The sequence below is a fragment of the Meleagris gallopavo genome, chromosome 4 (genome assembly GCF_000146605.3).
Source record: "Meleagris gallopavo isolate NT-WF06-2002-E0010 breed Aviagen turkey brand Nicholas breeding stock chromosome 4, Turkey_5.1, whole genome shotgun sequence".
Classification (NCBI taxonomy): Eukaryota; Metazoa; Chordata; class Aves; order Galliformes; family Phasianidae; genus Meleagris; species Meleagris gallopavo.
The window spans coordinates 37,425,146-37,452,532 of record NC_015014.2 but is presented as its reverse complement, the minus strand read 5'-3'; the positions used below and the strand labels follow the sequence as shown (position 1 = coordinate 37,452,532).

Sequence of the window (27,387 nt, the reverse complement as noted above, 5' to 3'; positions counted from 1 at the left end):
CTTTTAGGGACCATCATCCACAGAGCTGAATGCTGCCAAATAGGGTAATATTTTCCCCTCTTATTATTGAATGGGATCCTCAATGGTGACTGTTTTAAAAAATAAGGTCCTTAATTTTCTATATTTACTACTATTTATACTCTACCAGTTAAAAGTCAGTTTTCTAATTTGTTTGTTTGCTGCCTCGGTTTGGGCTTGCTGATCTCAGAATACACACACATGTATATGTATATGTGTATAAATATATATCTATATCTATCTATCTATCTATATAAAATATAAACGATTTTTTCAGTGCTTTGTATATGTTTTTGAAACTCAAACAAAAAGGGCTTAAACAAAAATGAGCTCACTGCCATGGCAGACTGCTGCTTTGCTGTTTTGCAAAATTTGGTGTTTTATTTTCAAAAATGTTATTGTGGATAAGGGATAATGATAGAGGGAAGCAGCTGCAGAGGGTGTTTGCATAGCAGATGATTATGTAAACATCAGATATGGAGTATGAGACAAGTCTGTTCCCTCTGTTTGAGCAATTGGAGACCATTTGTGTAGAGTGCCCAGACACTGGATAGAATGGTAATTTCCTTGGATAGTCGCTTAAAAAAATAAAAATTGCTGTGCATGTGATGGCAAGGAAAGGAAATAATCCTGAAAGCAATGCATAGTGCAATACAGTCACCCTCCTTTCCTCTCTTGATGTGATATTTTGTACCTAGCTTTCTCTCTGAAGGGTTTTCTTTCTGTTTGCCTTGTGCTGCTGTTTCTAGTTGAATTGCCCTAATCTGTTCAAACCACATTTCAGATATTGATGAATGCCTTGAAGGTGGTCTGGGAACCTGTGGCCAAACTTGTACAAATGTACCAGGGTCCTACTTCTGCTCCTGCTTGCCTGGTTACACCTTGGATATAGACAGACGGTCTTGCTATGTGAATGGTAAGTTCATTTTCTTTTTTATGTCTAAAAAAGTACTTTAGAGTTCAGTTAGCAGTCAGCATTATATTTAGAAGTGAAAGATATCTCACCGGATCCTACTCATGGTGCTGACTTAGACACTGCATAGCAGCTCTGGTTTGGTGACTGAAAAACTACCTATTCTGTGTGGTGAGGGGAAAATGAATGAAGAATGGAAAGTACTGTAGTGGGAAACAGGAAAACACACAAAAGCAAATGAAAAAAAAACATGATTTTCTATTTAGCAAAGCTACTCTTCCTCTGTGATCAGAACTGTGATCACTCTATTACCATGTCTCTACTTTTACCAGAAGAAGACAGCAGCATGGAGATTTTGCTACCTTCACCTCTTTTAATCTGTTGGTACTGATGTCTGTCCAGCGTATTTAGGGTAGAGGCAGAGCTGTGAAATGCAGGTAGCGCTTACTTTTTGGTTTGATCCATAGGCATTTTCATAATAAACATGAATCACAGAATCGCAGAATCATAGGGGTTGGAAGGGACCTCCACAGATCATCGAGTCCATACCCCCTGCCAAAGCAGGTTCCCTACACCAGGCCACACAAGTAGGTGTCCAGGCGGGTCTTGAATATCTCCAGAGAAAGAGACTCCACAGCCTCACTGGGCAGCCCGTTCCAGTGCTCCGTCACCCTCACCGTAAAGAAGTTCTTGTGCACATTTGTGCGGAACTTCCTATGCTGCAGTTTCTGGCCGTTTCCCCTTGTCCTGTCTCCTGAGTGCTAACATGAGGTCTTTCTCTCCTGCTCTCTTGAGGGTTTCAATTGTTTTTTGATCATGTAAGAAGTACTGACATTTAAAGAGAATTTAACCCTTCTGAGAGGAAAAGATCCATCATTACACCTTCTAAATAACCTTAGTTTTGTACTCAACTGGTGCTATTCATGGGAAAAAATCTGGTTGGATTTTATTGTTTAACCTTGCATCTAGAATATGGTGTGTGAGTGCTCTAAATTTCACCTCTCACCTCTCCCTGTTGGTTTCCTGAACGTCTGGTTTTGGTTCCTGTCTGGGATATGCTACAACTCCCTCCTGGTCCAGGAGCTCAGGTTTTCTTTCTAATATTCACCTGGGACTCTCCCTAGTGTGGAGATGGGATGTGGCAGAACTGGTTTCCAAATGAAGGATTTGGAGATGTCCTTGATTCTCTCTGGATGTTGTTAATCTTCACAATAATCAATACAATACAATAATCAAAAGTATTCCATACTGCTCCCAGATTGTCATCAATGCAAAGAGCCAGGCTAGATTTCTTTCAGTACTACTTAAGAATGTCTTTATATAGATTTATTTTTTTAATTTGACTGCTTTGTAAGCCATTCACCTTTGAGCTGAAGAGACCTGAAAACAAACCTGTTAACCTGCAATATTTGTGTTCAGGTGTCTTTCAAATAACAGTCTTGCTTTATTATGTTGTATGAGGGCTTCAACTTCTTTAAAGGTTATTACTGATATTTATAGTAATTATAATGATAGTTGAGAGGTGATAAAATTTAATCCCAGATCTGACTGGCTCCTCTGTGATCAGAATCAGATTAGTTCAGTCCCAATTCCATTTATAGCCCTCATTTACAGGCTCCACCTGGGAAATTCAGAAAGTGGAAAGGACAAAAAACAAAGTGTAAAAATGTTCTTGGTCATCTAGTTAGCAGAAATGCTGGCAGTACAGCTGTCACATTCCTGAGATAAATCAACCTTGCTACACTTCACTGTTCATTTACCATTTACCTAAAGCAAGCCTCCATAGTTTAAACGCTCTCACCCGGGGCCACTTGGTGCAAATAGCAGCAGAAAAATGGAGACACTAACATCCTAGAAGAAATTTTTATAACTGGGTAATACCTTGAAAACTCCAAATATGCACCACTGTAATAGTCTTGAAATCAGAGTGTTGATCATCTTCCTTGTGAGCAGCAGTTAATTACATCGTAGTTGCTGTCAGAACTTGTTCAATGGAGAAATCAAACTTGGGGTCTTTCCTCTGCTGTGAAGGTGGTTGAATTCTTGGAAACATTAATTCAACAAGTAACTAGATAGGTTTTAAATCTGTTATTCTGTTGGATCTGTATAAGTACTTGTATCTCAAAGTCACTTGACAAGAGAATTTCTTGTATGCCATGATCTATTGTTTCAGGCAACCATTTTATAAATCCCCAGAGTAACAACCATCATGGGACTTTCTCCTTTGAATCTGCTTTAATGGTATACTAAAGATTGGTCTCTGTGTCCAAGTATATATATTCTAACTACAATTTTTCTGCAATCTCAGTTTCATTACTCAGATTTTTAACCTAATGGATTTTCAGCAGTGAATGTGAATAGACTATTATATTTATATCACATTGGTCATTGATTCTCTGTGATGTACCTAGAAAGTTACAATTAAAAATGAGTGAGAAGGTTAAATCTCCTACTCTGTCTAGGATAATACTGATGAGAATTTAGAATCATAGAATCATTAAGGCTGGAAAAGATGTCTAAGATCATCTTGTCCAACTGTTTACCTACCCACAAATATTAACCACTAACCCATGCCCCTCATTACTGCATCTATGCTGTTCTTGAACATCTCCACGGATGATGGCTCCACCATCTCCCCAAGCTGTCTGTTCAGTGCCCATCCACTATTTTGGAGAAGAAATTTTTCCTAATATTCAACTAGAAACTTAATGCAATGCAGCAAAAAATTCAATGCTTATCTATTAATTGGTGTCCCCCCACCCCTCCTTTTTTTTTTTCTTACATCAGACCCTGCACCATTCCTACTTTTTCACCATGGAAGTGCCATCTACAGAATTGACACTGAAGGGACCAATCATGAAAGATTGGTGGATGATGCTGGTCCATCAGGACTTATAGATTTTCATTATACAGAAGAGAAAGTGTACTGGGTAGATTCAGAAAAGCGACTTCTGCAAAGAATTCACCTGAATGGTACAAAAAGAGAGGTAAAGTCATCATTTCTCTCAAATTGTTTATTTGGCATTAAACTCTATGCAGAAACACCTAATCTGAGGTGCAGTTCTGCAGTTCCTGTTTATTTATTGGCATTTCAGGCTTATTAAACAGTTTTTGCTGCCATAATGATTCTGGTTCTGAGCCTAGGCTTTTTTACCGACATTCACAGTACATGTAGTATTTTCTACAGATCAACTAAAAGGGAAGAAATGTAGACAAGCCAAATCTTTGAGGACAATAATGTCTCTATCAATTTTAAGTTAATCTTTGGCATTATGAAAATTTGTCTTTCAGATTATCATAACTCAAACCACCACAAATGGTATGAGAAGAATGTGCTTGAATTCCTGCTCTTTTTTTTTTTCCCCTCAATCTTTTTATTGGTTTCTATGGTTGCATAAAAGCTTCTTTTAGAACTGCATCCTTTGTTCAGAAAAAACTGTGCAGTTCATTGCCTCTGGCTCATTAAAGGGAAGACAGGCTGGTATGGCTGCACTTCAGTGCTGTGAGAACCTTCTTTTGTTGGAGAGAGATTACTGGTTTTGCTGTACCCATGTGGAATCTTAACTTATGTATTTTAAGCTGTTTTTTAAGGATCAAACTCTAGCAACAGTGTGTTATGTTGTCTTTCATCTGAGTGCTTCATAATGTTTGAAATGCAGGCAGAAATTGTAGCTCGAAGATCAGTTCAGTGTATCGCTTACAAATAATTTCTATTTTACCTGTGGTTCACTCATTCAGAAGGAGTGTAAGAGCCAAGGGAAAATGAAAACAATTAAAAAATAAGAAAGACCAATAATACAGGTCTGAGAGAAAATAAAGCAGGCCAGTGGAATGAGATGGAAAACTCAGTCTGGCACAATAGTCAATGTACTGAAAGTCAAGCTTATGGCAACTATGATGCTTCTTGTTAACAATTTTTTGTTGTTTACAGAGATTATGTTATATAGACAAAGGCATTTCAGGATTTGCTATTGACTGGATAAATCAGGACATTCTCTGGGCCAATAGACAGAAAGCAACCATAGAAGCAACAGACATGAATGGAAAGAAACGCCGAGTTCTTCTAAGACATATTGGTCGTCCCACAAAGATTGCAATTGATGCTGAGCAAAGGTAATTTTAACTAGGTTAGTAATTTCATTAAAATGAACTCTAATATACTGAATATTGTGATTGTGGTTTACCAGTTGTGGAAATGCTGTGTGCATGGTGTTTTGTCTTTAGTACAATACCTACTTGAATGTTGATAAAATCATAGAATTATAGAACCATAGAATTACTTCGGTTGGAAGGGACCTTGAAGCTTATCCAGTTCTGACCCCCTGCTATGGGCTGGTTGCCCCCCACCAGGTCTAGCTGCTCAGGGCCCCATCCAGCCTGGTCCTGACCACCTTCAGGGATGGGGCATTCACATCTTCTCTGGGCAGCTGGTGCTGGTGCCTCAAAGTGAAAAATTTCTGCCAAAAGTCTAATCTACATCTCCTTTTTTGGGGGATAATAGAATAAGAGATTAATAAATATATAAGAGAGAACCAGAGAAGTGTGTGAGAAAGGCCTACTAAGGTCTAATGCAGAATCTGTACCTATTGGTCATCAGAGAAAATTTCATTAGTTAGGAGATATGAGGATCTGCTGGTCCTTTCTCAAAGAGAGCATAGTTTCAAGGCAGCAGGAAGAAATGGAGCAACAAAGGCTACAATGTCTGCAAATCATAGAATCAAAAGTTGGAAAGGACCTACAAGATCATCTAGTCCAACCATCCAAATGTTGCTCACAAATGTTCATTCCAAATGTTGGGAGTCCCTTTTACTCCCAACCTGGCACACTTAGACTATAAATAAGTGTATTTTCATTTAAAATATTTTCTTCTGATTTACTTAAATATAGTGTTTATCAGTTTTGGAAATATTCACAGGTCCTTAAATCCATGGTCAAATGCCATAGATGGATATGTTACAAAATGACATTATAGAAATATATTTCCAGAACTCAATCAAACATATGTGGAGATTCAAGTTTGTATATTCATCTAGGTGTGATTCACCATGCATTGAAACTGTACATACATGCTCACAGAAAACCAGTAATAAACTGTAAAGAAAATAGACTTCAAGAAGTCTGTTGTTACAATTCTGTCCTGGTGTGTTTTGCCTGTATGGAAATCCTAAAGGCTCTATTTTTAATGTGAATTTTTAAAAAAAAAGGAAAAAAAAATACCCAACAATATGTTTATGCCCACAGATATACACATTCTCTAAGTCTGGTGTTAATGTTGTCTTTCCTAAAATCTATGCAACTCTTAAGAAATGAAAGTCAGTGTGATGCCCTAGTAATAGAGTTTTTCTCAATGAATGTGCCTAGATATTAATGGTGATAAGATTATTTTACTGCTAATGATGTAACCCTAGCTGTAAGATTGATTTTTTTAAAATGGTATTTAGAAATGCTGAAAAATCAGGATTAAAAATAAAAGAAGGAGATGACAAATAAAGTAAATGCTGGCAATTACTCAAGCTGGCTTGTAAACTTTGTTCTTCACTTTTCCTGTTTGTTAAGATCATAAACAGATTTGCAAAATGCCTGTACAGAAACGATAATTACTTCTGTTTCTTAGTTTCCTAATCGACAAAAAGTGAATGCTAGCATTTATTCGAACTTCCAGAGCATTGAAGTTTCTTAAATAGCAAAAGGTGGCACAGAAATGTAAGCAGGTATTAATGAAGTGTTTAAAAATGACAGTAGAAAGCTGGACTGTCCTTCTGGAAACATGTTTTTGCATCTACTTTAATAATCTATGATGACTGGAGACCATGTAACAGGGAGAAAAAGCGATGAGGCAAGGGTTGTTTCTTCCTGCTTGTTTAGTACAATCTCTTGCCAGTGAGATCTAATCCTTTTCAGGGTCTTTAACAGTAGGTTAATGCAGTAAAGCTGGCTTTATGCTGTTTCATACTATAAATCTTGAAGTTTTGTGAGATAAGGCAAAATTATAAAGTGTCTTGGATTTTTTTTGTGCTTAAGTGTAAAAATCTAAAGCAAAGAATCTAAACCCAAGCTTTAAGGAATAAAATAGGCAAGTGAGTGTTAACTTGCCCTGTTAGAGCTGTTGCTAACCTTAGTCACATCACTAAATCTGAGTTCTGATCCATTAATAACCTCAGATGTATGTAAGTTCAGTGCCTAACTGATTTGGGTATTGGAACTTTATTTTGATTGGGCCTTAATTTAATTACATCATAGGCTGTCTGCTGTAACCAGGAGGAAGATGGTAGAAGGAAATGATTTGGTATTTTTAAGTAAAGTACTACTGTGTGCAGTTTCGGTCTGAAGTTTTTGGAGATGACTTCCTCCACAGAGGCAGAGGGCCAAACATCTGTCTCAAAAATACTTTTTTTCCTAAGTTTGCAGCAGTCCCCTGTAGATTTCAGAGATTGTTCTAGTTTCCCTCTCACTGCATGAAAAGCAGGGCGAGAGACAACTGTGCCTCGTGGTTAAGCTGGGCTGATTCCTGCTTGACCTACATGAGATTTCTAGTATATCATTACTTCCTGAACAGTCATAAGGTTGCTGGTAGAAATATATTTATTAAAACAGGAAAACAACAGAAACAAAAATTAGTGGTAATACTGATTCCATTAAACAGAGAAACACACTACTGGCGAAAATTATTTCCATTCTAAGTAGAGCTATGTTTTGAAGGACGTAAATGTTTTTTTCCTGGAAAAGGTCAATGCATATTGAGGAATCCCCTTGCTTTATTATTAGGTTTGGTTCTGAATGCACTTTGGTAAGATTGATGTAACCTTGTAAGCATATATATACTTCATTTTTTTTTCCAAAACATGCCTCTTTCCTGCAGGATACTGTTTTGGTCATCAGATGGTACAGTTTCAAGCATATACCGTGTGTTCCTCAACGGAAGTGATGTGAGAAATATTTTAAGAACCACAGAAAAAATAAAGGCCATCTCACTAGATTTTGTTGATGTAAGGCTCTACTGGATCCAGCATGACCATGGGAATGAGATTTCCCATATTGGATCATGTGACTATGAAGGGGGTGCTGTTCATTTGCTCCGAAGTTCTGGTCGGTGAGTTTTTCTGGGTTGTCAGAAATAAAACTCTCATTTCCTGGGCATACAATTAAAGAAAGCATAGAAGACTTTTATTTTGTTGCTTCACAACACTGTAATGGATGCATATAAATGTTTTGTAACTGTAGTTCTACAAAGATGAAAACAGAAAAAACTAACTGTTGAATTCACTGCAGATAATACTGCCACTTAGTACTCTTCATCTTCTAAGCTTTTAGCAAATGATAACCACTTAATCCTCAGAAATCCTCTCGGAGTGTTTATTAGTGGCCTTTTTCTGCAGATAGAGAAGCCGAAAGCAGAGAGCTTAAATGATTTGTCCAAGGTCACCGTAGGTTAGCTCAGGTGTCTGAGCTATGCTCAAGAGCCTGAGCTCTATCAGGTCTTCCCTGTCCTCCTCTAAGCCTGTTGTCCTCTTCAGCTGCTGCTCAGGGAGGCATAGATGGTGCCCTGTGCTCAGACTCTTCAGAGAAAGTCAGCAGATTTTCAGTTACCCTCGTCTCCCCAGTGCCTGACTGAGTGACAGATTTAAGGAAAACCCTATTCCTGTCCCTCCATCTCCACCCTAACTTCCTGAGACAGTCAAAAGGTTCAGAGAAGGCACTTTCCAGTGCCACACTGGGAAATGGGGGGAATTTTCTGGCCTAAATAAAGAAAGTGCCCATTTTAATTGCTGGTTCAATAGAATCTGTCTCTGTCAGTTGAGTCAGTCTTAAACAGCATCTCATATACTCTGTGAGAAATGATCACAATTTTTGTAGCTGTTTCTTGTAAATCTGAAGGATTCTGAGTGCTGGGAGTGTCTCTGGTATCTCATCTGATTCTCACATACACCCTAAAAGAAAACAAATTCTATTTACAGTGAACTTGATTGAACTCAATGCTCAGAAAATGTGTGAGTCAGTATATACAGGAATTGGGTGATGTGCCATTTCATACTAATTTTTTGATGTTGTAGATATCAGTTGCTTGGTATGTCTCTCTTTGCTGACCACCTGTACTATTCGGAGCTGATGTCTGGTACAGTACGGACAGCCAACAAGTATACTGGAAAGGTTGTAGTCACTATTAGCCTGAAACCATCACTTTTTCCACCCGTGGAGATAAAAGTAGTGCATCCATTTAAACAGCCTGGTGCAAGAACAGATCTTCAAGAGTTTGGTAAGTAAAATGTAAAGTATTTGTGAAAATAATAATGATGTACATACTGACCTTTCACAGTAATAATTTTCTTCTGCAAAATTCCAGGCCTCAGTAAAATCAATGACCAAGTTTTCTTCAACTTCAGCAACCCATATGTCTGCTAGCGTATCAGACAGGAAGCTGCTGAGCATTAACTGCTCTTTTCATTAATCTAAATGCATATAGAGATAATTGATGATCTTCAGAGGTCTCACTCCAGCCCCTGTGATTCTAAATGTGATTTTCTCTGTGTCATCACTTTTCCCCACCTCTCCAGTTTTCTTTCCTTCCACTTTCCTTTTCCTTCCTTTTCTTTGTTTCACAAATTTATTTTTATACTTTATTTCTAAATGTAAAGAGCATACAGCCTTTGTGTGTGTGTGTGTGTTGATTGTATTCATCAAATGCCAGTTCTCTGCTGGAAGTTTTAATGTAATGCACATCTAAATATCTCTGATAAATTATTATGGCACTGAAGGATTTTAAGAAGAATATAGTATGGCCTACAAGTGATAGCGTGGATGTCTCAGCTTTATTGGATTAAGAGTCATGTTTAAGACAGGTTTATAGTAACTATTAAATGAGAGCCCTAGGTCTTTAATTGGTATCAGTTGCAGCCTGCAGTATGAAGTAGCCATGCCACTGCATTTTGCTGTGGGATCAGAAGATGAAAGTTGACTGCGGATAGCCTTCCTTGATGATTCCTGCTGAGGCAGTAGGAAGTGCAGGGTGCCCAAGAGGTATAGGTGGTATAAAAACATTAGGAGAAAGTGGTGTGTGCTTTTATGAGCAAAATTGAAACTGTGTCCATCTCTTTAGAGCCAGTTTGAAATATCTACTATATAATAGGCTTTGTCTTTCTTCATGCCAGCCAACAGCTTTATGTGGTATAATGCTGTATCTCTTTCCTGAACTCTGATCTGAATGGGAAAATAAAAATCTTCAAGGGAACTTCCCTCACAAATGCTTTGTTTGCAGTGCAAGGATCTGTTGAGGTGAAGAATAGAAAGTAATCTTGGAAATCAAACTTATGCTTGTAATCACAGGGAGCCTTCATTCAGAGACAATATTGGTTCTGTCCTTCCTTTGAGAAAAACAGTTGTCTCGTCAAATTAAAGCACTTTCTTCAACTCATACATTTGGTGCTCACACACAGAGTAACTATGAAAGGGTGCATTTGTGGGGTAGATAGTGTAGTGACAAGCCCACGCATGTCTTAGTGTTGTTGCAAAGATTCCAAAATTTGGAATGCCCCATGTAGTGTCTCATGAAGCTTCTTTGGTACTGCCTGTTGCCATATCTGCATTTTCAAGAAGATAGAGAGGGGGATATAGTAGCTGAGGAAGGTAGCTCATGACAGTGTTCTTCTGAACCTCAGGGGCTATTAGTTGTTACATATGTTCTTTCCACAAAAGGATGTAGCATAATGCTCATTGACTATGGTCATTCAGTTCTTCCCTCTAGAACACGTTATTTTCTTAAGTTTCTCTTTCCACTGGAATAAGGTTGTCCCCACCTCTCTTTAATAAATCACATACTAGTGCTATTAAATGCCTTGCATCATTTACTGCTATACTTCCAACATGTCTTATGAAACTATGACAGTGTTTTCAGTAGTAGTTCTATTTTATTCTAAATATCTTGCAAAAATGTCTGGGAAGTGATGGAGTAGAAAGAAGCTTAAAGGGTTGAATCCAGACGAACTTTTTGGACTTTGTGTGTACATTGCTTGGCTTATCCACTGTGAGAACTGAGATGAAAGAAGGGCTAATGAGTCTGGAGTACAAATGAGATTTATAGCTGATCTTACAGCAGAGAAACCTGGAGATGAAAGCATACCTAGATTAATTGGATGCTCTGTACAAGCTAAGAAAGTGTGTGTTACACTGTAGTGTCAGCTGTGAATTATCAGGCCTTATTTAAAACAGATAGCAAATAAGTCCTTCAGATGAAAAGGAAACTGACAAGAAGTGCTCAACTGATATGATCAGATTTTTGACAGGAATTTGGATTATTTATTTTACATTTCTCATGTCCTCTTTCCTTCTTCTCTTTCAAAAGGCTTTCCTGAACTGATCAGGGCCAATAAGTAGGGAGAGTGGCATTAATTCAGCTGTGGGATTTGCTATAACCCCACACAACAGCTTTGGCATGGTAGTACCTGGAAGATGGTCTTTAATTTAACTGAAGTCTCTTTGATAACTAACCCTAGATTTGATATCAGTATGTGCATTCACAAATGCCAGTTGGAGTGCTCTTTCCACTTTTATTAATGGTTCATAAAATGCTTTAATTACCGTAAAGTCTCAAAGGCTCTGTCTGGAATTTTTTAAAAATACCTTCTCTGACAGCTTAATAAATCAAAAGGAAGTGCTATTCAGAAATGCCAGGATATATATATAGAGGAATTACCTTCTGTTTCTTTCTAATGTGATGTCAAGTAATCATCTGAGAACAAAAATTTCCATTTAAAATTTGATGGGGTAGGGGGCAGTGAGAAAATACGGTTCATAGTGACTATTTCTACAGAAAATATTATCTTAAAATTTTTGTGATTCATGACTTAGAGACTATTCACCTTCAGTTTTAAGATGCAGTCTCGAGTATTGTCTGATTACTCATTTGTACTGTTTTGAGATTGAATATATTTGCACTGCTGTCATTGTGATTTGTTCTGTATTTGGAAGTTAGATACCTCATCATAACGTGTCTGATTCAGCTTCAATAGTGACAAAGATTAAGGGTCTAGTTTGTAAATTCAAAAATAGTTCTACAAAAAGATAGGCTCAGATAAAACGACATAAGATTCAAGTTTCTGATAAGCTCATGTGCATAGTGACACACATAATATCCATCTAGTCATCCATCACTGTTTTTCATTCAGCGATATGATTTTTGTTAGAGAGAAATTAATCAGTCTGATGCAAATATGTCCACTGCTGATATTCAGCCAAGATGAAATGTCTGTTAGGAAATTAGTTCACTCTTTTATAGATGTGATCTGTCATTGCAACTGATGGCTAGCTTTTCTTCCTCTGTGGCTAGCAGAAGATTAAATGCTGAAATTTAATATTATGCTGGTGTCCGCCTCTTGGAATTTGAATGTTGGATTGGAGATGGTATAAGCAATTCCTTCACATCCAATGTCTTCCTTGCTTATATGAGACCATGACTCCCTTTATTGCACATACAGCTCAGGGCAAGCACAGAGTTGTGTGTGGGTGGCTACATACCCATATCCAGTGGCAGCAGTTCAGCTATTCTTAGCTTGGAAAAGGGGCAAGCAACCCTAGAAGAAGATTAGGAAGATTAAAACAAAAATAATAGTTTGCAAGACAGAAATAAGAGCATGAGTGTTGCGTATCTGCGGAAGTACCAGCTGTGGAGGATGGCTGAGCTGACACGAGGATCTGCCAATTCTTCCTGTGGAAAGAGATGCTTCAGTGTCTGTTTGCCTTGTTCTCTGAAGTGAGAGTAGCAGTAAGGCTTCTGCTGTAGGTTCATTTCTTCTTCCGCTGAAGAAACTTACCCTTTGTCTTTGAAAAACGGACTCTTTGTCCTACAAATGCTTTAATTTGATAGTGAATTTTTGGCTTGATTTTACCAATAGAAAGTTATAGAAGTTATTATAAAATAAATTACTCAGGTTGAGCAAGTTACTGTTGAGAAGGAGAGGTATGTCACTGAGCATCTTCACTCAAAACTCAAGTTCACAACTTCACTCAAGTTTCTCCTTGAACAGAAGATTACATTTACATTATGTTTGCTTTTCCAGAAAAAGGAATCTGTGATTTGAACAAAGAAAAGTGCAGAAGAAGAATCTGCAGGCTGGACTCAAGGACTCATCGGTGTAAATGTTCTAGTGGTTTTGTTTTAAGTCGAAATAAACAGTTTTGTGAAGGTAATACATAGATCTACTCTTAGCTTTATTCCACCAGATAAAAAGATTCCTCTGCTCTTTTACTTCAAGGTGACATGTCAGTTTAGTGGCCTTCCCTGTGCTAATGCAGTCTAAAAGTAGACATACAAAAATACCACAAATGCTGTCCTTGTGAGAAATGTTGGTCTTAGCTTAAGGAGTTGTCATTCTTATGGATCCTGATAAAACTTAGAATGGATTGCATCACTGAAGGTGAAATGTTGAAAGATATTGTAACACGATGGCTGTTTTAAACCTCACGTTTAAAAACTGCATTAATTCCTAACAAGTTTGAGTGTGCATTGCTTTAATAAAAATCTAGTATTATTAATTTTTGTCAACATATGACTTTTAGAAGCATCTTTTTCACCACATGACCAAAGTTGGATAGATGTAAAGGCATCAAAATTATGAGCTTAAAACACTTACAGCAGCCATACAATTCTCAGGAAATCAGCCAGAATTGTTTTCCAAAATGAATCTTCTAAACCACTTCCCCATTTTGAGAATTTTTCTCAAGTCATGTTGGAGCCATTTTTAAAAAAAAGATTATTTTTTTTGTCAGAAGGAAGTATCTAATGAGAATTTTTAGGGTGCACACAGGATTCTGGCACTGGAATCTGTATGAGAAGGCATACTTTGCCTCTGGACATATATGCTGAGCATATACAGCCTGAATATATTGCTTGAAGATTTTTGAAACTTGTCTGAATTTGGTCTGAAGACTTGCTTTTTAAAAAAGTATTTAGTAGGACCAACATATCTTGTAAAATGAATGGGAAATAAAGAGATTTTTTGAAGACTGTTAGGCTTTGTTAATTCAATTCCATGATGTTGGCTGATGATCATATTCTGACACAGTGAGTGCTTCTTTTGGCAGATATCAATGAATGTGGCTTCTGGAATCATGGCTGTACTCTGGGGTGTGTGAACATCCCTGGTTCCTATTATTGCACCTGCCCAAGAGGTTTTGTTCTGCTGCCTGATAGGAAAACTTGTCATGGTAAGTATGTAGACAAAGATGTCTACAGTACGATTGGATATAAGGAAGAAATGTTTTATGATGAGGGTGATAAAGCAGTGGCACAGGTTGCTCAGAAAGGTGGAGGATGACCCATCCCTGGAGACACCCAAGGTCAGGCTGGAGGGGCTGATGGGGCTGTAGGTGTCCCTGTTTTGTCCCCTGTTGCAGGGAGTTGGGCCAGATGACCTTTAAGGGTCCCTTCCAATTCAAACAATTCTGTGATTTTATTATATTGGAGGCAGTCCTTGTATAACTCTGAAACGTCTGAAAGTTTTGCTTGTTGCATTGCTTTTCTCCTTTACTATACAAGTAGGACTAGCTTAAACTGTGTGTACCAAAGACAGATGACATTTTTAAGGAAGTAAGGCACACACGAGTAATCACATGTGAGCCTCTTGTGGACCAAAGCGGATTGAGGTTTCATGCATCTGTGTATCCGATTCTAGATGCCTGCATGGAGCACTCGAGTTAGGGCCCTAAGTTTTGCAGTGTTTGCTGAGTTGCTTGCCAGCTGGCAACATCTTTTCTTCCATAATTCAGTGTTGTGTATACTAGGCCTACAAATGAGTCGAGTTTTTCTAGGACATAAAATGTGAAATTGAACAAAGTTCTTCAGGTCTTGGGATATATCCCATCACTTTTCTACTTTGGAAGAGACATGTAAGGGTCTTTATTCCTTGTTTCCACAAAAATTAAACATTGCTATATGCTCTCTTTAGAAGTGCCAGTGCACAGCAGTGAGTTCAGTACGGATTGTGGCAGGACATAGGGTGTATTAAATATCAATACTAATGTCTAAATATAACCATACAGTCTATTGTTTTTTAAAAACTCCAAGAGGCATTACCTTAGCCAGGTATAGGACTCAGGGATCTAAGCATAGGTGTCCAGGCTGTGGGAGATGGCTGCATGAGGCAGTCAGATGTGACTGAACACCTGCAGCCAGCAGCTGTTGGGTGGTACTATGTCCCCATGTGTCCAAGATGACTAACTTAAACTCTACGCCTACAGTTTGGGTTCCTCAAATTAGATAGAAAATGCTATTTTTCTAACATACGTTAGGGATGTGGCATGGGTAGTATAACTCCATAACCACTGGAACATAAGGCAGATATGTCACTGTCTATGCACCTTGAGATTGTCTTGTATGCAGCTGTTCATCCAGAACCACATGCTCTGGTGGGAAATAAACATGAGATTGGTTTCTTCACCCTCTTCACTGTGCCTAAAGGGTTAGAGCAATCCAGTTCAGAGCACAGCTGTCTGGGAGGAGTATTTGCAACAGCTACAGCCCATTTAAGCTAGTGTATGCAGCTGGTTCAAAGAAGCAGCTATGTGAAACCTGTGTTAGTTCCAGGGGGTGTTCCAGCTGCCATGTGGTGCTGAAATGGGGCTGCAAAGAGATGCAGCGCTGCAGAGCAGAGGTGGAAGGAGAGGATCCCATGGAACTGGTCATGAGTTCCAAAGAGGGAGTCACTGTTTTTTCCTTATTGTCTTCATATTTTTCACATTAAGTTTGACTTCCTTTTATATTGGAAACTTGATCCACGTTTGATAAAGTGTAAAAGTGATCATTTTCTTATCTATTTCTATTTTAATCTCATTCCTTCATAAAAATTTGTAAATTTTAGCCTGGTGAGTCTAAGGGCTGCATGACTCAGCAGTAAGTTTGGGTTTTCCTTTCCTGTAATTAAGAGAGTGTAAAATATTTGGAAGGAGGAAAAAAAACCAAACAACCAAATAACAGCTATGAAAATGTTAACACACCTTTTGAAGGAGGTTTAGTAAAAATTTCTTCTATCATTTATGATTATCTTTTTTCCTCTTTAAATTACTGTAGAGCTAATTTCCTGTTTAAATAACGACACTGAATGCAGCCATGGTTGCCTTCAGACATCTAAAGGGCCTGTTTGCTTTTGTCCTGAAGGATCTGTACTCAAAGAGGATGGCAAAGCATGCACGGGTAAGTGTTTAACATTTTTATAGTGGTAATGACTGCCAAACTCTATTTGTTCTTGGCAGAGAGAACTAGAAGTAAATGATGGCACTTTACAGTCATTTTGCACAGCTGTAAATGATTGTACAAGATAGGAGGCAATGGAAAGTCTGGCTCTTTGAGCACTGAGATGTGCAATATTCATCTTCATTTTTAATAGATGCTTACTAGTAACAACATTCTATATTTACAGGCCAAATTCTTCCGCTGTCAGCACAAAACAAGGCATCTCCCAGATATTGGTTGCAGGTGGCATTTACAGTTTATATTTGAGAGGAATCATACAAAATCAGGGCTTGGGTGAAATCTGAAGATGACTTTATCAACATTACACAACCCAGGTTCTGAGTCACTTTAACTTGCAGCAATTTCATCTAGTTAGCCACAAATGGCATTTTTGGAGTTAGAGTATTTGGAGAAGTTCCACCTACTCATCTGTCATTCCACGTTCTAGTGGCTCTCCAAATTCAGGAGGCTGTACTTTTTAGCTGTGTTTTTGTAAGCCTAGGGATCAAGACAGCACAGCTAATGCCAATCTCATGCCTGGACAAATCTCCTTTCTCTTTTACAACTGCGACTTACTTTGCACTGTACCATATACATGTAGCAATGTTGCCTTTTTGCTGGTGATGCTCCACTGAGTAAGCTCAGGCTGGAATTGTACAGCCCAAGAAGAATGAATGGTTTCCTTTCATTTTACCTAAAATTTTGCCTTGTTCTATTAGAAAGTCACTGTATTTCACCAGTTCATCATCCTAGATTAATTAACTTGGAGAATAGTGTTGATTAGCTGCTGCTTTGCATGGAGTGCCATCTCTGATATAATTTGTTACTGTTTTATTTTGGATGAGATTTCCATGGTTGAAAAAGTTCTCAAAACCAGTCGACGCATGGAAGCCTGATCACATATCCCAACCCCATGCACTCCCACCTCGTGTCCTGAATTTTCAGGAAAGGTTCAAGGAGAAGCTGAAACTGTATTTCATTTCACTTGACTTCTGCTTCCAACATGAGGCTTTTCACAATTCTGTCCATCACGGAGAGTTTATACTGTAGAAATCCTAATCAGAGTGAATTACTCGCTTACTTATACTTACAATTTTGTATTTTTTCCTTAGGATGGCAAAGTTAAAATTTTCCAATGCTCTGTTTAAGGTTGCACGTCTCCAGATAATGGTGGCTGTAGCCAGATATGTTCTTCTTTAAGCCCATTCTCCTGGGAGTGTGCTTGCTTTCCTGGATATAAGCTTCAACGTGACAGAAAGCACTGCACTGCTATAGGTCAGTATCTTGATAAGCCTGCTTATTTCTGCCAATGAAAACAAAAATGTTTCAGAGGCTTTTAAAGTGGGTAGCATAACTGGAGTACAATTTTTCACTAGTTCTATATAACTTTGAGCAACACTTAGAAAAATAATATGTTTACTGTCTATCTATGTACTGGTTCTAGCACAATTAATCCTAGCCTTGCTTTTAGCTCTGTAATAAGAGTGTTCACAACGTTCTTTCGGAAAATAGTTTTAGACTGCCAAATTAACTTAATAGATGCATGAGGTTATCTCAGATGTGTGTGAGATTTAAATGTAGGCTCTAGAGGTGAGAGGCTAATAAAACAAAATACTACCAAATTCCTTCTGTCCTTCTCTGCTATGTGCTTAAGACATTTACCTAGCAGTGGAGGTGGAACTATATCTTAATTTCTAATTGTTATATTCAGGTTTTTGTCTCTTCTATCCTCACTTCTTTGTTACTTATGCTTTCACACTTTCAGACCTTCCAGGGACAAAAATTTCATTGCTTGCTTGGCGTTGGCCTCAGGTAATTAATGTAGTTAAGTGAGAATGAAATAATTTGACCTGAAAAGATATGTACATAGTTATACAGAATTGAAAAAAATATACAAAATATTAAAAGAAACAAATGAAGCAGTGCCCAGAACATACTTCAGTAGTTAAGGTATTGGTGATTATAATATTAAGGTGCCAAAAAGAACACAGAGAAACAGAGCATATGCAGGAGCTGTTGTTCCCACCCACAACATCCTATGTAATGATGTAGTCTAGGGAACATTTTGTAGCTGGTAGAATTAACGTATGTGCAATTTTTCTTCACCAGGCCCTCGGCCATTTCTGTTGTTTGCAAACAGCCAAGATATCCGCCGGATCAGTTTTGATGGAACAGATTATGCAAGTTTACTTGACAGGCAGATGGGAGTAGTCTTAGCACTGGATTCTGACCCAGTGGAAAATAAGGTAAGGTATTAAAAATGAGAGGATTTTGAAGTGTTGCAAGGACAAATGGATTGGGCTCTCGTGTGCCTTAACCTTTCTGCTGTCAGTGATCCAGATTACACATTGCTCTGCGTGATGCTCTGTTGCCTGCCCAGGATCGCCACTGGCACAAGATGCCACACACAAGTTGAAGTTTCACCCTTTCCTTACTGCCTTAATGTGTTTATGTTGACACAGCCAATTCACAGGGAATTTGGATTAGTGTATTTTTTTCAGAAGAGCTACATGCCGCAGTCCCTTCTAAACCGAGGAGTAATTACCATTACTGAACAAAACTGCTTAATGCTTGCTGGATTTTTTTCTTATTACAAGATATTCCTGTTGGAAAGATGAGTGTCCTCATAGAGAGCAGTTTGTATGGGTGGCCATATCCCAGTGCCCTGCACTTTGCCTGTGGAGTTTAGAAAAGAAGTTCAGATATACTTTGCTGAGTCTCCCATGGCAGATGGTCATTTTTTGGGGGATGGTGAAATTTATTTACATTGTTAGAGAGACACAGAAGGGTACTGGATGGTACAGTGAAAGCAATAAGGAGCTCAGTTATGTTGCTGGAAATGTTTCAGGGACCAGATGGACAGAACTAAATAAATGGGAATGTAACTCATGTTACATTCCCAAATAAATGGGAATGTAATGAGAGCCACATTACAGGGTGATCATTTCAGGTGCCACTGGAACATGGCTTCCTGCTGTGAAACAGGGCCCTGTTGGGGAGCTCACAGTTGATCTGCATTGTACCCAGTGTAAATCACCTGCTCTGGTGGCATTAAGCCCCCTTTGCCAAGTGAGCAGGTAGTGACATGATAACATGCTTCCTTTTGCTTGCTCCTGCTTTTGCTTTCTCAGCTGTGCTGCATGTGATGCAGCTGCTTACTGCAACAACTCATAGGGTATTGAGGTGACTGTATGTAGGGCAATTAGGATTTACTGCTAAGCACAAGCAGTCTGCAGCAGTCATCCTGGTTGAAAGACATGTGCCTTTCATTTGGTCAGGAATCACATGTGGCCTGTGCAGATTTTTGAGAATAAGCATTCAGGGAATTTCTGAGATGAAGAAGTTCATTCAAAAAAGAAACAGTGAGATGAGGGAAATAAAGCAGAAAGTACAGTGGGAACTAAATATGCCTCGTGTTATTTCTTCACAGATTTACTTTGCCCACACTGCCTTGAAGTGGATAGAACGAGCTAATCTGGATGGCTCAAATCGTGAAAAAGTTATTCATGGAGCTATAGATATACCCGAAGGCCTTGCCGTGGACTGGATTAACCGTAAATTGTATTGGACAGACCGAGGGTACATGCTCCACAGTGCATTTATGTTGAAGCATGCCATAAGATATTTGGAATAAATGACTGGTGATACAGAAATAGCTGAGATATCACTCTAAATTCAGTAACGTTTCACATTCTGACTGGATAGCTGTAATCTTTGGTATATACACTTGGAAGGATCTTTAAAACCATAATGCAGGAAGTTCATGTTCAGTCTACTATTGTATTTTTATCTTTGTTAAAGGAGCAAGGTTGTGGACTCAGTTGCAAAAAATCTAAAGCATGTACTACATATATATATTTATATGTGTGTGCACAAGTGAATATGTGTATACAGTCGTATATATATATATTCACAATGCATGTTTATAAATATATATGGGAGTATTACTGTACTGAGTACATCTCAGGATGGACTCAGTATTGCTGACAGTTAAACTTATGCCCCTTAAAGCTAATGGGCAATTATTTTAAGATAATTTTCTTTGTCAGTTCTCTGTTATTAAAGGGAACTGACCATTGGCAATCAGTATGACTTCATGTCTCAGCTGGTAACCAGTTACATACAGAGAAAGAGAAGTCATTTGTGGTAGAAAGGCGGTGTCAGAACAGAACATGCAATGATGGCTTCTTGAAGAGCAGTCATGATACTCTAACATAACCCATATTTTATTAGTAAAAAAAAAGATAATTTTAAAAGTCCCCATCATAGTCACTGTCCCTGTTAGATATACCCTACTAGTCCACTTCCTTGATATTAGGTACAAACTTGTCTATGCAATCATACTCCCATATAAATATGCCAGAATTTCTTGTGAAATGGGAAATTGTGGTTCTCCAAAAGACAAGATCCAAGGATGTAGCCATGAATTTGTATTTGCTACTTCCTCCTCACTTACGGGTTTTACATGTTTCTATTCCACATGTATAGATACGCAGGCTGCTCTGAAAGTAATGGTTTGTATTTATTTCCATGGAAACCACTACAGGTATAAAGAGCACAATAACACTACTTCATAGAGCAAATTCTCAGCTACAGACCACTATTTTTCAATATAGTCACCACCATTAGCTTTGCATTTTTGCCAGCAGAGGACAAGAGCCTGTATAGTATGACCATAAGCATCTGCACCAGCAGATGTTGTTTCACAACTTCTACAAGAATGATTGCATCGCTGTTGAGAAAATATTGCCTCTGCAGTTCATCTTTCATTGATCCACACAGAATGAAGTCAGAAGGTGCAAAATCTGAACTGTGTGGTGGGTGTGGCAAAGCAGTTCAGCCAAGATGGACTTTGTGCTCCATGGTTTTCAAACTGCAATGAGTCCTCACATTATCGTATTGCAAGAGAAAGGTTGTCTTCTCCTCTTCTTCTGTGACACAGTTTTGCTTCATACACATTTCCATGTTAGACACCATTTTGTCAGACTGCCCCTCTGCTGCCATCTGTCACATGGCCACAACATGGAATAGGATATTGGTGGGAATGTTCAACCTTTACTGCCATATTGCCAACATTCTCCTCTGATACTGTGGGCCAACAAAATAAAATAGGAGACATTACTTTCAGAGCAGCCCTAGTGTATGTTTCTCCTTCCATCCTTGTGTGATCTTTCTTTATGGATTGAGGAAGGCATGGAAAGCGATAGACTTGCTTTCGTGTAGAGGCTGACATTTGTTCAGCAAGATGCAGTTTCTAGGAATGAACATCTACAGTTGTATACTTCACTGCTCTAGATCATAGGAGTGATCAGAAGGACTTTTACTTCTGTCCCTATAAAATAGATACAATGTGTAAGTTGACTGCAGTTTATGGATGGAAAATGCTACAAAATGTACTATTTAAAAAAAGTCTTTACACATTTGATAGTGTCATTCAATTAGGAGCTGTTTTTTCTCCTGACTTCTTTTGAAGTTAAGATTAATCTGTTAGCAATCATAATTCCAACTCATTATTTTTCCCGACAAAGGGGAACTTCAAGTCATCTACACAGCAGCAGCTATTTTATCATCATGTCCTGGACCAGATAATGGAGCTGTAATGTGAATTACTTATAGATAAAAGAACTGGACACTCCATAGCAGCAGGATTACTTATGTCTTTGCAAAGTGATTTCTTACAGTTGGTGCTAAATTAAAGCAATGAAAAAACTTAGTACATTCTGCCTGAAAAAGCAATTAGAAAGATAGCAGGGAGGACCTAACAGTGTCTTATGTGTTGCAGGAAGGCATGCATTGAAAGAAGCAATTTGAATGGAATGCAAAGAAAAATGATCATTTGGGAGGATATCTCTCAGCCCCGAGGGATTGCCATTCACCCATTTGTGAGGTAAGGAGTGATAAACATGTTAATTGTGTAGCAGTTAGCGAGGCTTTTGAAAAATGAGCATGCCAGCCTTGCCCTTTTGGCAGACAAAATCTACATTAAGCCTTACATTGGGACAGTAATTGCCTAGCAGAGTGATGTGAGCTGCAGTGATTTATTGCTGGATTTTTGTTGTGAGTTGCAGCATGATAATTCCTCATTTAGATTAAAGAAATTATAACCAATAAAGATATTGTATGTGGTTGAAACTACAAAGAAGTACAAGCTACTAAAATCATCCTAATTAATAATTTGTTTTTCCATATGTATTGCTGTGAAGAAGGTGTAGACACTTTCAACATATGTGGTTTACAAAGGATTTTTTTATGGCCATATTTCAGTTTCCTCCGAAATCTACTGTTGTGGAGGTGTGTTAATTTAAATACACCTTATATCTTCTTAGATAGTGCTGAGATCACAGAAACCCTGAAATTTTAGGACTATTGATGAAATTCTGACTATTTTAATCAGTGGTGAAATCCCATGGATTTCAACCTGTGTACCTGTAGCAAGGTGGTTTTCAGAATCCTGCTGAGTTTCTTTGTGCTAATATCCTGTTGTTTCTAAGTACTGATGCATGAAACCAAATCAGGGAGGGTGTTTTGTTAGCTTTACTGTGGGCATAGACCTGAGGAAATCTTTCCATAGAGATGGAAGATGGTAGTGGCATTTTGCACAAAGCAGGTCAGTTCAGGGAGATTGCTTATCCGAAGTATCAGTAGAGGCATAAAGCTTGCACAGCTTGGAGCAATAGCTACCAGGGGAAAAGAAGGAAACATCACTAAATCTTGTTTTGTTAGTGGTGAGAGGAGTGACAATGTCCGTAACTGTAAAGCCAGTGCTGAAGAGGAATCTGAGATAGAAGAAAGACTATCAAGAACACTGATCCATGCATTGGCTACAGCAAAACTACTTGTGTAAATAAAGCTAAGTGAATCCAGGGGTATCTCTGTAAACCTGAAAAAGATAGCTAACGCCTTGGGCTGAGTCCAAACTCTGAAAGTAATTTCTGGGTTTAGCAGTCTCTGTTTTGAGCTGTTTGCACTGTTCCTTAAAAAAAAGTCAGCGTTCACTTTGTAACACTCAGAACTCCTGAGAGAGACTCTGAGAATCACAAAGTTAGTTATTAAAAGATGAGGCAAGATCTGTCACTGGTTTGGTTTTTTAAGACAGTTTGAGGACTCTTGCTTGCTCTCCATGGGTGGTGGGTAACTTTGCATGAGTGCATTGTTCCACCATTGTTCAGCCAACCAGCTTGGTAATGCGTCAAGTCTTCTATTGCCTGACTGTGCTATGCCGCTACCAGCTCTTGTGGAAAGTGCAAAAAGCAGACTGGAGGACTAGGCTGGATAGGAGCTGTTTTGGAAGGTTTTGTGCTGACAAACATAGCAGGGGTTCTGCATAAGTTCCAGTGTAATCAGCTGGAATCTTATGTCAAGTTATAAAAGATCAGCAGCCAATATATTTGTTTGAAGCAAGCACCTTTCATTGTTCTTCTTGAAAGAATGCTACAGAGAAAATAACAATCACTTCCTTACTGACTCCCTGTTTGTGTTTTGTTTTCTAAAGGAGATTATTCTGGACTGAAATGGGCATCCATCCCCAGATTGCCAGCTCTTCGTTAGAAGGCATAGATCGTCGGGTTATAGCCAGCATAGGTCTTGTGCATCCCAGTGGAATAGCTCTTGACTACTTAGCCAACAAGTTGTACTGGTGCGATGCTAAGCAGTCAGTGGTTGAGAGTGCAAATCTGGATGGTTCGGGTCGTCGAATTCTTGCACAGAATGATGTAGGTGAGACTTTGGGAGTGATAATTACCTATTGCTTCTTGTCAGTGTGCATGTATATGTGCATATGTGACTATGTACGGGAGCTCTTGGTTGCTGCTGGCTGGCTGCGTATCCCTTGCAACTCTATATTGAAGTTAATGGCATTACTTAATTCTCTAATCTGTCAACCAAATGACATTTATTGATCTGTTTTAACAAAAGAACACCTTTCTGACAATCTCTGCTTTTCCATATCAGCCATTTTGCATTATGTAGAGACCTTTTCTGCCTTCCCCACAAAAATGAAAAGAAGGGAAAAGTTAACTGTGTTTTGCTTGTTCCATGCATGGCTGCTTAGTTTAAATCAAGTCTTACTGTATTTATTGCGCCAGTGAGTTAATATTGTCATAAGCCAGAAGACAATCTTGGCCATTAAGGCCCCTTGAACCTGCATCTGCAGTGTTGAACACTGGAAGAATTCTAAACACACAATAGACGTTGAATGAAAGAATGATTTGTGCTGTATGCTGGTAGTTGTTATTGCTGAGATTGCTATTGTTTGACATGTAATTGATTTTTTTTCTGGAGCAAGAAAAAAAGTATTAGTAATGAGGAACTGATATTGTACCACATTTAAAGTAAACCATGTGTTTGAAAATCTCATATATGGCAAATTAATTTCTGAAGAGGCCAATTCCCTTTTGTGCTTGATAACTCTCTGGGGACCAGATTTTTTTTTGTAGGTTTACATACAAAACATGGGCAGAATGAGGATTCTTGGTTCAGCAGCATGATTGGTGTGTTGAACTACTGCTCTTCTGGGCTCTGCTTTGTGAAGACTTGTGTTCATTCCCAACCCAGCTGCCCTCCAACTTGTTTGGAGGTGAGCAGGGTGAGATCTAGGAGGAAGCATTATTCTGCAGTCTGTAGGATATTCAAAATCCTGGGCAGTGTGATCTTGCCAACATCTCTTGCCCTGCTGTATATTCTGCTGTACACTCCTCCTTGCAGCTGACTTGAGAAGAAAGGCCTTAAATTCTATTGAATGTCTCACTTTCTTTTTCTGAAAGAACAGGGCAATGTGTCTTTTGGCTGGATATCCGAAAGAAGTTTTTTACAGTAAGTGAAGTGAGGCAGTGGCACAAGTTGCCCAAAGAGATGGTCATACCCTGTCCCTGGAGACATCTCTGGTCAGGCTCTGAGCACCTGATGGAACTGCAGGTATCCCTGTTCAGGGGAGTTGGACGAGGTGACTGTTTAGCGGTCCCTTCCAACTCAAATGAACCTATGATTCTGTAATACTAGTGCTTCAGTAGGAATTTTTATTACAGCAGCTCCCTCTAGTGCCCTTGTACTGAGAATTCATTTAGTCTAGTTGCACGTGAAATAGGTAAGATTAGTTCTGCTCTTCTCCTAGCCCTATTTCCAACTTTAAGTAAAACAGCTTGTAAGCACTTCCCCAAGGTAGTAAATATCATGATCATTCATTTTCTTTGTATAGTGGTTTGAGTTTTGGAAAGGCTTCTGCTTACATGTAACTATTAACTTTCCTCTTCCTGGTATCTCCATTAATGATATTGTGTCTCTATGTTTAATCCATAATATCTTTACAAATGAAGAGATTAAGAAATTTCTGATCAAAAGGGGTGTTGCTTGTTGATGGTGTAGGTTATATATCTTTAAAATGTGAATAAATGTTGAAATGGAAACAACATATAAATTTTGTGCTAGTTGCTCAAATTTCATGGAAAGAAGAGCTAAGAACAACGTCCAGTGATTTTTACAGCTCAGTGGGGGTGGTGAAGTGCTAGGAGAATAAAAATATACTCTTTAATTTAACATTTAAAAACAATTATGAAATATCTTAGAAATTTTCTTACGTAGTATTTTTTTCCAGTTTATTTGTGGTGTGCATTTAAGATATATCAACATATACTACTTCTCCAAGGATCTAATTTATCTAATTTACTTGTTTTTTTTGGCTCTGATTTTTGCAAAAAAATTACCTGTAGGGATCTCACATTCATTACTGAAGCTAAACATCATCTAGTTGAGGCTTACATCCAAAAATAATAACACAGAGCATAACATCTTGTGTCTAAAAGAAACACCTCTCAGTGAGGCTCAGACAGAATTCAGAATGTGGGTGAGGACCAGGAGGAAACAAATGTGATTCAGAAAGGTAGAATACCCCTCTCAGACCAGTGAGACATCCATGAAAAATCAAGATGTGTTCTTAACTTCCACTTCAAAAAATTTGTTCATGGGCTATCCTGAAATCAGGAGATTTCTAAATGAGTAGAAAGACTAATGGCAGTTTTCTACCACAACAGAGATACCGAAAACAGAATAGTTTTGCAAAGATTTTTATGTCTACCTTTATATGTGAAAATGCCCCTAGGACTCTGAATTGCTGAGTTCCTCTTGGGAAGTCAAACTAGGGATCTGAAGTCTTCTTCAGATAGTGTTGTGCTACCAAGGGAAAATTTATGTACTGAGCTGAGTTGGGATTTCTATTACCTGCTGTTATTCTGCTGAGAATAAGAGTAACAAGTGCCTGTGATCCATCATTCGTGGATACTTGGTGCTCCTCATGAGAACATCGAAGTGGAGAAGTCATTATGAAGAAGTAGACTATTATGCAGATACTGATCTTATAAACTTGGTTTCTTGTGTATGTTCTACAGATGTGGAAATGAGGAATCTTGTTTATTTCTAGGCCACCCCTTTGCTGTAGCGGTGTTTGAGGATCACCTTTGGCTTTCAGACTGGGCTAGGCCATCACTAATGAGGGTCGACAAGAAGACCGGGCAAAACAGGGTACGTCTTCGAGGCAGCATGCTGAGACCCTCATCAATGGTTGTAGTTCATCCTTTGGCGAAACCAGGTATACTGCAAAAATTGAGCAGTCATTCCATTCCAGCCTCCTCTTGATGTTCACTGATGTCGATATAATAGATGTTCTCATGTCCTTGGGGAGAGGATTATCTTCTCAGAAACAGGTCCTTTAAAGGCCTCTCACAGTTCAACTGACATTCATTGAAAGCATCATCTGGGCATGTGTCCAGGAATATTAACAAATTTTTTGTATTTATGATCATGCCCAAGAATATATGCTCATCAACTACCACAAAGCTACCACAGATTTGTAATTCCTATTTATTTTAGTTTACTAGCACCCCTCTCACAAAAAGTAATGAAATATAACATGGAGAAAGATTTTGTAATTTATAATTTATATTAGTTTTTGATCAAATAATTTGATTTTCTGTTCAGAACAATCTCCCTGTAAGCAGAAAAAAATATCATGTAATTCAGTAGACCATGACTGAGAGAAGATAATCACAGGTTCCTCATGCCCTTGTAGTGTTCTTTCGGGTGATGTTAGGACTCTAAAAATTAAAGAAGAGATAATAAGAAAATAATAATACAATAATAAAAGGTCACACATTTGTTAAAAAGAGAGTATGCGAATCTGCTTTCATGCTAGTGGCTAGGTGATAATATTTATGCTTTAATATGTACATCTGTTTTTACCTAAAAA

The 27,387-nt window shown here is 38.4% G+C and overlaps 1 protein-coding gene across 3 annotated transcripts in view; it reads left to right on the top strand.

The window, feature by feature from the left end:
• Positions 1 to 27,387, top strand: part of EGF (epidermal growth factor) — a 56,822-nt gene that overhangs the window by 6,989 nt on the left and 22,446 nt on the right. For all 3 annotated transcript variants that reach the window (XR_002114351.2, XM_003205738.4, XM_010710002.3), the window contains exons 2-15: positions 803 to 934; positions 3,719 to 3,918; positions 4,863 to 5,044; positions 7,791 to 8,021; positions 8,983 to 9,185; positions 12,982 to 13,107; positions 14,006 to 14,128; positions 15,990 to 16,112; positions 17,301 to 17,426; positions 18,261 to 18,397; positions 19,582 to 19,730; positions 21,934 to 22,038; positions 23,644 to 23,867; positions 26,563 to 26,730. Coding sequence is in view for 2 of the 3 variants with exons in the window: in XM_003205738.4 (XP_003205786.2) it covers positions 803 to 934; positions 3,719 to 3,918; positions 4,863 to 5,044; positions 7,791 to 8,021; positions 8,983 to 9,185; positions 12,982 to 13,107; positions 14,006 to 14,128; positions 15,990 to 16,112; positions 17,301 to 17,426; positions 18,261 to 18,397; positions 19,582 to 19,730; positions 21,934 to 22,038; positions 23,644 to 23,867; positions 26,563 to 26,730 (2,229 nt within the window). In the remaining variant the exon portion in view is untranslated. The remainder of the gene's footprint in view (positions 1 to 802; positions 935 to 3,718; positions 3,919 to 4,862; positions 5,045 to 7,790; positions 8,022 to 8,982; positions 9,186 to 12,981; positions 13,108 to 14,005; positions 14,129 to 15,989; positions 16,113 to 17,300; positions 17,427 to 18,260; positions 18,398 to 19,581; positions 19,731 to 21,933; positions 22,039 to 23,643; positions 23,868 to 26,562; positions 26,731 to 27,387) is intronic.